This window comes from Centruroides vittatus, unplaced genomic scaffold (assembly GCF_030686945.1).
Source record: "Centruroides vittatus isolate TY-2023 unplaced genomic scaffold, ASM3068694v2 contig_955, whole genome shotgun sequence".
In the NCBI taxonomy this organism is placed as follows: domain Eukaryota; kingdom Metazoa; phylum Arthropoda; class Arachnida; order Scorpiones; family Buthidae; genus Centruroides; species Centruroides vittatus.
The window spans coordinates 591886-605224 of NW_027122634.1; the positions used below are offsets into that span (position 1 = coordinate 591886).

Here is a 13339-nt window from a genome sequence, read left to right on the forward strand (position 1 = left end):
TGAATTCTTCTTGCAGTAACCCCGAATGTATTACACAAAGTCTTAAGACAAACTCTTATTTCACTTCCACCGGGAAGAAGCAAATGATAACTGAAAGAGTGTTGCCTTCTACTTCCAGAAGGATGGTGGTACTTCCCATATCGTCTCCTTTTTATCATCTGGGGATGAACAAGTCTTTGAAGATAACTCTGTTGCTTATTGTAGTCAGCCAGTTCATAAAATTGTTGGAAGAGTTCCTGACGGTAAGCCAACGTTACGTTTTTGCAAGCGAAGGAACACTTGCATGTCACCTGTAACGTAAACAAAAAGTTTGACAAACTTGTTGGAAACAGTCATATACAAGTTGTTCACCCATGCATAGACACAATAACTATCCATATCTTGCAAATCTCAAATCTACGTCTATATTTTTGAAGTATTAAGTCTTTTACTTACCCCTGTTGGTGGATCCTTTCTCGGATTAACTTTCTGTGATATGGGAGAAATGTACTCTAAGCCACTATTTTTTTGTTTCTTTCGAATGTTCTTCTTCCATTTTTCTGCACATTTCTTTCTTCTTTTAGGTATTTCATACTTTAAGGAATTCATTTCACTCGTAAAAAACTCACTGCGTTACAAATTGGAATAACAAAATGATGTAAAAGTAAACCGTAACATTTTACGCGCCAAAAGTCACGTGGCTTGCGCTTTGGCGCTTAAAACGTTATGGCTTGCACATAACGTCATCTTCAAAATATAGCCACTTAGAGCGCCACAATCGCCACAATATTTTTTTGTAGGAAAAAACATTGCATTTAAAATTCATTTCTTCAATAAAACGAATTTTGAGAAAAATGGCATTTACAACCTATGGCATTGATTCACTGCTTGAATTTTCTCTGACTTTTTCTTTTAAACTAATACTAAATGGTTTTGCAGTTCAGTCTAATGGTTTGCTTATTTTGTGCAAAAGACTAAGCTAAATTCAAATTAGAAAATATTCAAACAATAATTAGAAAAATGCATTGTAAATTATGGCATTGCATGCTTCAATTATTTACATATTCATATTTTAGTTATTATTGTTTGAATATTTTCTAATTTGAATTTAGCTTAGTCTTTTGCACAAAATAAGCAAACCATTAGACTGAACTGCAAAACCATTTAGTATTAGTTTAAAAGAAAAAGTCAGAGAAAATTCAAGCAGGTTAAATACAACTCAATGGTTTGCCACCCAAAATATATCATATACTGATAGATTTTTCAAATTTTCTAGCAGGAATAGTTAAAGAACCAAATGTATTTTTACAAATAATTCTATGTTTATCAAAAATAAATCAAATTAAATAAACTTAGTCATGGAGTCAAAAATGTCAGGTCCTGGACAAAATTTGAAATTACATGCTAGAATGTTAACGAGTGTCTGACAGGACAGTTAAACTCCCATTTTTTGAATGAAAAAATGACAAAGTTAAACAATATAACAAAATGATTTTATTAATTAAATAACGTCTTGTAGGGATGATTAGAAATTCTTGATGTCAAAAAGGTAACCACAAAAGGCTTGAGTTACAAGAAAAGGTTTCAAAGTTCAGTAAATACTATCTGATCAGCATCAGGAAATGGCATCAGATTGAATGTTGATGTTGATTTAGAATTGTCAACTGGAGACAAGAATGAACTAATTGGAAAGTGATGAGAGATATCGTCAATCAATCAAAATTTGGATCAGGGAGAGAACCCTTTAAAAATTCATGTCTTAAGGACACAAGTTTCTTTCTCAAGATCTGTTCTTTTCTAAAGGATTAAAAGCCTACTTATAAAAAGTTCATATTTTGTGATCCATCCTCTCCAGCTGATCAGTTTTTTTCAAGAGTTATGCTCTAGTCATGTCAAAATTTTAAATTCCTGTTTACAAGTAGATGACCATTGGATGCACACTTCAGCCAACCCTAAGTTCCCACCTTATCCAAAATTCAAATGGAAAAGCAAGCCCCCGGGGCCATTGATTCATAACCATCAATTGTCGAGGAACTTACCATCAACTTAAACCAGAGACATTTGAACCCCCTCTGGACTCTGTTTAGACCAATATTATGAATTGAGACAAATAGGCTGAAATTTTGTAAGCATTTCTTTATGCAAATAAACAGATTCTTTTGTAAGTGGTAATCCTGACTCAGTGTCCAAACCGCATTCACATATGTTCTTTCAACCCACCTTTCATCCTGATGTAAATTTTGGCTATTTTTGGGCTAAATTGGCAACCTAACAAAAATTTACTTCTTTATATAAATACAGTGGAGCATCGATTATCTGACTTAATGTATTTTTTCATATTTTTCGGTTATCTGACTTTTCAGTTATCCGACCAACCCCAGTCCCCAATTATTAGTATAGTGTATTAGGCCTGGTTTAAATACTAGCCTCCCTTTCATGGTCGAGCCAGTGCTGCCAGCTAAAACGTGCAAAAATTTAACAAAAATAATATTAAAGTAGCCAAGACATAACCAAATATTGTAGTGCCACTATTCCATTAGGATTTTATTCGAATTGCATTCGATTAACGGTCGTCGGTTACCTGAAGAAGAACTTTATAGTTCGAAAACGTTTGTAACGATTTTCAGCGGACCCCACCGGTAACAGGCTTTAAGTACGTTTTTATTAACATAATAAGTATAATCAAAGAGTAAACAAATGTAATTGTTATTTTTTTAATAGAATAATTTTTCAATTCTCAAAGTTAAAAATATCCAACAATCTGTTGCTTAACTTTCCAAGCATTGCTAAAACATTATCCAACATGTTGCTGCAATTTTTATGTTTAAGAACCAGTAACACACATTAGTACAAAGTTAAAATTGTGTTTGGAACTATCTGTTATATTAACTTTACAGTAATATCCCGAACTTGTGCGATAGGTGGGACCGAGTGATAACTGCATAAGTCGAGGTATAATTTCGCATATAAATACATACAAATTATTTTTAATTGGAGCCGGAGACTAAAGAAAACAATAATTTAGAGAAAAATGTTTAATAAAATCTTAGATAATACATATGTATAACAAATTATATTATTAAAATCGTAAACTGAAGTTATTTTGATGAAGAAGGCTTCATAAAATCTAACAAATTTGTCTGACGGCTCAAAGATTTCCGTTCCATGCTAATATTTTTTTCATTTCTCGTTTTGTACAAGAAATGCGCTCTACGTTGGAGTCTATATTTTCTAAAATTTGTAATCCTGTTTCATTTTTGTATCAAAGTCTTTAATAATGTTAACTTTACATTCCAAAAGATAAAATTTTTCTTTTCTTGTTTGATGCAGAAGGATCAGTTCTACTTCATTTGGATGACATTAGTAGAGTCTCTCAAGTCTCCATAGATATAACAAACACAGAAATAACACAAAATAAATTTTAGCTATGCGTCGAGACATAGCTACAATATTCGGACGTGTTGCACAGACATGTTCAAACATGTAAGCTAAACAATAGTGTAGGGGGAAGTGAGTAATCAAGAGTTGCGTGGCGCTCAAACAAAAGACGAATCATCAAGATTTAAAAATCGCGTAACTCTGGGTTTGTGTAAGTCGGGGTAGCGTAAGTCGAGGTATTACTGTATTATTATAAAAAGACAAAGGGCTTAAGTTTTAAGATAGAGGTGAATTTTTAAAAAATTGTAAATGTCAATAATAAGTAAAATTTTAAGTCTGATCCCACTCAAGATATGACACATCCTCTATCTTCTCATTCTTCAGTCTTTATAAATAGCATTAATGTCCTTTACAAGTTACCGTGCCAAATTTCATTTTTTAATCTTTATTACATTCTGAGATATTAAAAGAAATTGATGACAACACACATGCACAGAACTTTTTTTGACTTTGGGGAGTTTCAAGATGTCAAGATTTGCAAGAATCCCAGAGGATCAAATTTGACACGATTACAATACTTTCCTGCGTTATGTACATAACAGCAAGGAATATAAAAGTGACTATAAGGCAGATTGTGGAACCAGTAGCCAATCAGTATCTTTGTTTTGAGGCTGGATGGCCGAGTGGTCAAGGTGGCAACCTACCACTCTGGGGACCCAGGATTCAATGTGAACAGGTCAAAAAATCTCCAGAAATTTTTCAGGGGGTGGTCCATCTGGTTATGTCGGGCCCCGTCCCTCACCACCTGGCCTCCCCATTGTGGGTCTGGCTGAACCCATAGTCGGCTTGTGAAAAGAGGCCTTCTTAGTACCCACAGGGCAAAAAGAATTTAAAAAAAAAGTATCTTTGCTCAGCATTAATAATAATAATATCTGTTTCTCCTAAGATCTTTATTTTCATTTAAAAAATCTTACGATTTTTATCAAAAAATTTCTTTGCCTTACAATTTTTGCAGAAAAAATGCTCTCTATGGACTAGCACTAAGGTTGCCAGATTTTTACAAATGGATTAAAGGATACTTAAAAATGTTTAATGCTACTACTCTCCAACTTTCACTCCATCCTATCCTATCCCATTGTAAAATTTATTTTTATAACGGGATAGGGTGGATACAAAAAAAAAAAAAAAAAAAAAAATACAATACTTTCCTTGGGGGAAGTATTGTATTTTTTTGTTGAAAGACTAAGTAAACATTCTGTTTATACTTTTTAGATTTTGATTTAAATATTATAATTTTCATATTGACTATAAATATTTAAAAAATTTAATTTAATTTAGAATTTAAAATATCTAATAGTAAACTATAGCATTCTATGTAGAATAGTGATTGATATATTTGTATAAGCATAGGCTTATGCCTCCATCACTACTACACTCCTCAAAAGTGAAATTGTAACACCATGAAGGAATATGCATAGCCACATGCAAATTGCAGGACCAATAGAGGTGACAGAAAAATGCAAATAATTAAGTTTGAATACACATAGGGTCATGTGGTACCCAGTTTTGGGCTATAAACCTGCTTCAAGTTTAGCATTCAAAAAATACAAATGATGTATTATTTGTATTTGTTTATATCTTAAATAAACTCTTACTGGAAAAGTGTGGAAGATATTGATTTGATGTCATTAGTTCCAGCTTTGTTTATTTGATTATGGCAAAACATCATTAAGTTGAAATTTAAAGGGTTAAAAAAACCATGATTGAATTAACAAGTTAAGACCCAATTTTCTCAAATTTTTCTGTGGCCATAAATTTCCTGTTATCAAGCTGTTTCTCAAGTATCTGTTAAAGGAATGTTACACTGTACAGTTTGTGGTGCTTTTGAAGGTGTTATCAAGGTACCCTCTTGTGTCCCAATGCTGGTAACATAAACTGTAAACTGTATCAACAAATGCATGTAGGTCTGTAGACTCCCTTTTACTGCCTTGTAAAGTTATAATATATCACAAAGCTGCACTCTGATGTTTATACTTGTTTAACAATAAAAAAATATGATATTTTTAAGTTTAATTTTGTTTTTTGTTGTATAAGATGTTGATTAATAATACAATGAATGGTGACCCAGGTCTAGGTCACAGGATTCCCAATTTTTATATATATATATATATATAAATTGGGAATCCTGTGACATAGACCTGGGTCACCATATATATAAGTTTTTACAGTATTATACAATTTGTAAGATATATTATTTAATTCTATTGTTAATAATGTATTAATACATTATTGACAAGCATATTTGATGAAAATTAAATTATTAATGAATTTTTAAAATATGTGGCTACATTCCTGAGAGGACTCATTGACATGTATTGTGATGACCTGCCTAGTCCTAACCTTCTCAAAAGCAAAATATTTTGATGACAAATTGGATTAGCAAAAACAAAAATGAAAAGTTGCTGTGCACATTGGGTAACATGTTTTCACCAAAATGGCCAGATATATTTTCAAACATTTTCGTGTTGCTAATTTACATAATTGTGGCACAACACAATCTCCACAACAACATGTGAATGTGAAAGGTCAGCCAGAATATTGGGAAGACTGAGCAACTACATGAGAGCTATAATGATAATGTTACCTTATATAACTGGCCTTAATTCATTGTCATAATTTTCATGTTGACATTGATAAAGTTGTAAATACATCCAAGGAGGATGCAATTAGATTTGTTGTGGACAATTGAAAGTTTTCTTCAAGATATGAAACATTATTTTGTAATATACACAACATGTTATTTCACTAGACTGCCTGGAAATTTTTCTGATGATGTGCCTGAAAAGTATGTGGATGTGAGGTTGCAAAGGCATAGTGCTGTGTCCAGAATGGAGATGTAGTGTTTGTTTATCTTGTGGCCATTGGCCATATTGTTATATGTATTTTAGTTATATTTTTTTGTTTATCTTTATATTCAATTCTTCTCTTTTGTCATAACTTCCTTCTAGAAGCTTTTGTCTTAAATTTCATTGCCTTAAGGAGGGATTACCCCTTCTCAGAACTCTTGGTAGAACAAAAGGGTAGGGGAATTATCATTTCGCCGAATTTTCGGGGAAAACAAAGGAAGGCAAGGACCGGAGGTAAAACTGCCAACAGAAGAGTCATTCTTGGTCAAGATCTCAGAATGGATGGCAGAACAAGGCAGTGCTCCAAACTTCAAAAAAAAGGACAAAGGGGACTGCGAAGCTGAGGAAAACCATAAAGGTCGAAAAGAATAGAAGGGTCGTAAGGACAGTGAGTACAACTGGAGATCTATGAGGCACTGTTTTTTTGAAGGAGGGAGGCATCCAAAAGCATAATATTGAACCTTCCGCATTTGTACCTACCAACTTAAAAAGACCCGGGTATTTTCTACTTTCTTCTGTCTATCTGACATACTTCCCTAAGTATCTGTTTCTTCCTTTTCTTTTTTCTTAGGTTTAAGATAGGTATAAGCTTAATTGTAAGTCAGTCAGGTTGATACTGTATACTCCCTTTTACTGCCCTATATGCTTATGAGGGGACAATAGATCACCCTTTTGTTAATTAGTAATATTAATATCTGTAAAGTTGGGATCTGTACTAAAAGAACTGGTTCGTAGAGAAATAAAGGATATTTTGTTTGTAGATCTGTTTTATGTATCCCTCTTAGTAACGTTTGTTCTTGGGCATTACTATCTCTCAGTATGAACAACCACAATCTTAATCATCTGTAGTCACACAAAATATAGAAGATCATGAACATATCAAACAGTAGAGGATACACAGGAAAATAGATTCAGTTAAAAGTACTAATAATTTCAACATAACGAGACTGTATTATAAGGAAAACCCTATGCACTGTCCCAGGACATGTAGACAGCTTTAATGCTGCTCAATTTAGCAAGGTATTAATTAAAAATTTTAGATAATGTACAGTGTAGCTGCACACAAACAACAGTTTAAATGGAAAAATAACAGTAAAGATTGATTATAGAGAGTTTGAACTAACCACTAAAGTAGTAAAAGAAAGAAAGAAGAAACATTAAATAAAATATGAAGCAAAATATTTATCAAGCATTACCTTTATGCTTTATAGTGCTGTAATAGTAGTGTATAGTGCTGTAATAGTAGTGTATAGTGTATAATTTTTTAATTATAAAAGTTTCTATAAAAGCTGAAGAATTAAGCAGAAGTGTTTGCAGAAATTACTTTAAATATGAGAATATAAATTAAATTATCCAAATAAGAGCACTGCACTAGGAAAACTAAGGCTCACTTTTTCCTGCTAACTAATGGTGAGCAGGAATGGGGAAAAGGAATCAGTTTAGCATTGCAAGCTCTGTAATCTTTGAGCTGGCAATGTTGAACTTCCTTCATAACAGACCCTGCATAACTGAAACCTGCACTGATCAAAATCACATAATTCAAGGACTACTTGTAATTATGATTTTTCAAACTATTATGAATATTTAAATTAAATAATTCTATAATTGGTACCATAATAAACTTTGAAAAGATACAGTTAATAAATCAAATAACAAGTAACAAACCTCTAAATTAATATTTTCCAATAACTTTAAAGGGCAATTCACAAGTATTGTATCACCATCGCTGACAACAAATTTTGACCTGAAAGTATTGCTGTATTTAAGAAATGTAAATAATTTAATAGATATTATATATTTCATGCACAAAATATTTTAATCATTCTAAATATCATACAAAATGATATTTATAAAAATATATAATGTAAATAGTTTATATGTAAAATAGATAAATCATCATCATCCACAATTATTTTGTATATGAACTGTTGGAGTGTAAAAGTTATATGAATTATTGTTGAATGGTCTCCAAATATTTATTTTTAAACTCTAAATATATGATGATCTATCATCAAATATTGTCTGACATTTACTTCAAATCACTTGAAATCATTTCATCAACATAACAACATTGTTATATCATTTGGTTACTGGTATTTGAAACTCTTCAGAAACTACTTAAGAAATTAATCACTTCAGAACCCTAATATCATATTTGAATGATATTTTTATTAGGATTCTTATTAAGATTGCTTTTTAAAAGCAGTTTAATTTCAAATAAATTTGAATCTTGTTTTATTCAAAGTATCACAAATATCCTTTGTTATCAATACTATAATTTATAAAAAAATTTAATTAGTTATATACTTTGGAATTAGAATGTATAATTAAAAAACAATACTGTTTTATTGGTTACTTTTTTTATTTAAAATAATATAATGCATCAAATTTTCCAATCTGTTTAAGAATATTGACAAAAAATCAACAGTAAACTGTTTTTGTATTTGTAAAAAATCAATGTTCCTTTAAAGAAAAAGTTAAGGAGTCTGTACACTCTTCTAATAAGGTTCCTTAACCTTACCTAATGACATCATTACATAAGGTTAACGATCTTATTAATAAGGAGACAAAAAGAAGTTGCACAATTTTCTATATTTTTGTAATGATGTCATATGTATTGAGGTAAATAAACATTTAAAACTCAAAATTCTATTTAAAAAAATTACCGTCACAAAATCTCAAAACCAACTAACTTTTTGGTTTTAACTAAATAAGATTTTTTTAAAACTGATTTTCTAGTAATAGTTTTTCAGTAGAATTTTGTGTATATTAATTTCTGTTCATTTATTTTTAACTCAAATATATAAAATGAGACATGAAAATTCATATTCATTCATTCAATATGAAAATTCATAGCTACAGATCATAACTGAAGTCAAATTTATTAATTTGTTTTATACCATATCATAAAACATTTTGTGTGTGTTTTATAATAGATTTTCAAAGAACTAAATTAAACAAAAGATTTGTAGTCACTTGTTACACATTAATTTACTTGAAACTGTTTATATATTTTTACGTACATTTTTTAAATATTTATAATTAATATTAGTACTACAATTATTATTATTACAATACATATTTAAAAAATCACAAACTGTATTCATATACTGTATTTTTAATAATTCACTTTATCCAATTTTCTTTACAAAACTTGAAAATATTTTAATAACATTTATACATTATATATATTATATAGTATTGCCTTTATTATAAAAAATTCAATATTACTTATATTAAATATATTTTTTGTTTGTTTTAAATCTTAGAAAAATATATTACTATAATTTAAGTGATCAAAATATAATTTACAAAGGTATTTTAAAAGTAATGCCTTTTTAATTTTTCAGGTAATGCATTTTATTAATATTCAAAACCAAAACTGAATATACAAAATAAAATGTAAGTATAGACATATGTTTTTACATAAAACTAAACATTTATGCACTTATCTATGCTTCACAAAAAGAATTGGAAATACCATTTTTCCAAAAGTTGAGCCAATGATACACACTGTATTTCAGTTCTTTGTCTGTTTGAAACCTCTTTCAACAGAAATTTTTTTATCGGGATGAATAAGTGATAGTCGTTAAGTACTAGGTCTGGACTGTAGGGTAGATATTGCAAAAGTTCCCAATCATAGGCTGCAACTTTTTCTGTACTTTGTGCAATGTGGGAACATGTATCATTGTAAAGCAACCAGATGTTGAGCTTCTTCAAAGAGCTTCTTCAAAGTTCTGCAGTATATGTCAGAATTAAAAGTCTTTTCCTGCAGAAGGAATTCCACAAGCAAAACACCTCTTATCCCAAAATACTAACCTTCAAATTTTTCACTTTGAATTTTTTTTAGAACTGAGGAAGAAGGGTGCATCAAAATCACACTGGCATTTTTTGATTCTGGCATGAAGTGAGAAATTCAGCACTGACTGATAGTCAAGAAACATTCCATTTTCAGTGGTATCACTCCAGATGATGCACACTCTCAGTAAAGTCTGTTCATCATTAGCTGTTTCAGTACTTAACTTTTCATGAATGATGTCAGAGTGTTAACAGAGACCTTAAACACCTCACTGCATATTTGAAATATTTAGAAGTGCTTGAGATTTACTAGGCTGTTAAAAACTGGAAGGTGGTTAACTTTAGAGAGACAGACACACAGCATGGATGGCATGTTTATAATTCCCCAGAACTCCCATTTTATGTTTTAATTATTGTTTTTCATTACAATTCAGTTTTAAATTTGCAAGTTTTATTTTCCTTGGTAACAACCATTTATGCTCACTTCAAACTACTTTGAATCTTTGGACTTAAATGTATTCGATGACTTGTTCTGTTTTTCTTACATAATACCTGATGATGTTTGTTACAGACAGTAAACAATTGTATAAGTAAACAATTGACAGTTTGTATAAGTAAACAATTCTTATTCCTTTTACTGGTTTTTGTGACATCTAGCATGTAATTTTATTCTAAACACCCACTTTTTTGCTGTGGTAAATGTTGTAAACATCTCTGTTAAGGACTTCAGCTTAAAACAATCATTCTTGATAGCCAGATCAATCTGCACAATTCTTGTTTGAACTGAAGCTAAAAGTAGAAAACAAGATCACTTCTCATTACATAGGTTCATTCACCCTGGTTTTACATCTTCCGCCATTGTCAGATATTAAAATAATCTGTACCATCCTTGTAATACACTTCCAACATTTTGACATACCACTTTGCACTTGTGATGGTTTTTGTCCTTTTTTCCAAAGAAATCACATTTCAGCTCTATTCTCTTATAAGACACCATTTTACACTGACCTATATTCACTTGCCGTAAGGCAGCAGCACTTGTTGAACAACATTGTAAGAGGAAAAATAAAATGAACTTTACACTTTTCTACACTTTACATTATTTTTACAAATCTACAATGCAACAGACAATAAAAGGCAATACTTTCTAAAGTTCCCTCATATATGAAATTTTTAACAGTATGTCAGAACTTTATTAGTGAATTTGAAATAGAACTTCTTTAATCAAAATGCCATCGATAAAAAACTGATTCTCAACAATATTAAGCAAATGATAAATACAGATCATTATTACAGAACTTATATTGGAATTTGAAGTTTTCTTGTGTTGTGTATAAGTTGTAAAAAATATCATTTTAGCAAAATCAATAATTTTTACAATTTATTAAGTGCAAGTTATTGTCATGCTTAAAACTTTTAATGTGAATAGATAATGGTTAGCAATTTTGATAAAATTAATCTAAGTTCAGCTCATTTCAATCTCATTGGCATTTAGTCATACAGTGAGCAAAATTTGAAGTCTACAATTAGTACATTTCATGAAAATATTTTGTTTTATTCTGCCTATAATTTTATTGTTATTGCAATTTATTACAAGGTTAATTTATGCAACCATTAAAATGAACAAAAAGTTAAGAAATGTCAATTATGTTTAAAAAAATTAATTTTGGTGAAAATAGACATTAGAAAAAAAGAAAAGCAATAACACAAGAAAATTTGATATTGTTCCTTTGACATTATACAATTTTAGTTGATTCAACTGATGAAAAAATTTCATTTTCAAAAATTTTGGACTGGAGAAAAATTGACCCATCTTTGTCTATTATTGATGATTGAAAAATCTTTTTTAACTGATAAACACAGTAAAACCCCTACTTTGTGACCACCAATGGTTCCAAGCCAAAGTGGTTTATATGAGGGTTATAAATTTGGAGGAGTTTTTCATTAAACCAAACAACATACCATACTTTAATAACACTGTATTTTATAATTTTGTATTACAATCAAATCTCATTTATGTGTTTTTCAAGGGGACCAAGAAAAATACTGTATAAGTGAAAAAAATGCATGAGCAAAATTTCTTTTGAATTGCTTTCACAATGAATACAGTTATTACAAAAGTATGGTGCAGCACAAATTAACACTACACAACTGAATTTGTTTGCAATTCTTAACAACAAAGGTTCAATTTAATACATATATAAAACATTTGAACAACATGTAAGTAGTAAAACAGTGAAATTAACTCATACCTTTAAAAAATTGGTGAAGTTTTGTTTGTTTCTTGTTTTCTTTGATGGATTTTTCACATACTGTACCAGTATGGGACATCAGTTGTCTCCTTCCTCAAACACCAGTGTAATGAAAGAATGAAGAGTTATTCCAAAAGGTTAGCTCAAACTGACAGTAAATACTGAAAACAAAAGAGAAACTGAAAAACAATTACAGTAGAGCATCGATTATCCGACTCAATTGGGGACTGGGGTTGGTCGGATAACTGAAAAGTATGAAAAAATACATTATTAGTATAGTGTATTAGGCCTGGTTTAAATACTAGCCTCCCTTTCATGGTCGTGCCAGTGCTGCCAGCTAAAACATGCAAAAATTTAACAAAAATAATATTAAAGTAGCCAAGACATAACCAAATATTGTAGCACCACATCACTAGCAGACATTTGAATTTGCCGACTAGAATGCGATAAGTCGGTTAATCAGGGGTCGGATAATCGATGCTCTACTGTATTATTCTCTTGGTTCATACTATAAAATGTGGAAAGAAAAATTTTCAATGTGTTGGACTGGTGGAATGATTTGCTAGACAGGAAATTTGTCAGAAATTACATCATGTTATGTATTATTTGCTCTAATTTTTGATTTTCTGGTGATTCAATGTCAGTTTGGACTAACCTGAAGTGAATACATAATTTGCTTTTTCACTTTTTTTTTAATAAATAGCTTTAAATTAATTTTTTACTTCAAAGTGAATAACACAAGTGAGAAAAAAAAATGCTATAGGGTATTAAGAAATATAAATGAAAAACATATTTTATGATGGATAAAGTATGGTGCAGAAAATATTTAATGCATATTTGTAAAAAAAATATACAACTGAGAAATGTATAAATGAAGTTTGACTGTATTGCAAATGGGATAAAATTACTAATGTATACTTGTTTTAAGAATGACATTTTTTGCAATACAATTTCTTCTTCAAATTCCTCCTCTACTTTGCACAAAAGAAACTCTTGTGCAAAGTGACTTGGAACTCCTTCCCAGAC

The 13339-nt window shown here is 30.3% G+C and overlaps 1 protein-coding gene across 1 annotated transcript in view; it reads right to left on the reverse strand.

Annotated features, from left to right (window-relative positions):
* LOC136985192 (Bardet-Biedl syndrome 12 protein-like) overlaps positions 1–13339 on the reverse strand; it is a 34377-nt gene that overhangs the window by 10346 nt on the left and 10692 nt on the right. The window contains exon 3 of the mRNA XM_067282413.1: positions 7929–8007. Within this exon, the coding sequence (XP_067138514.1) occupies positions 7929–8007 (79 nt within the window). The remainder of the gene's footprint in view (positions 1–7928; positions 8008–13339) is intronic.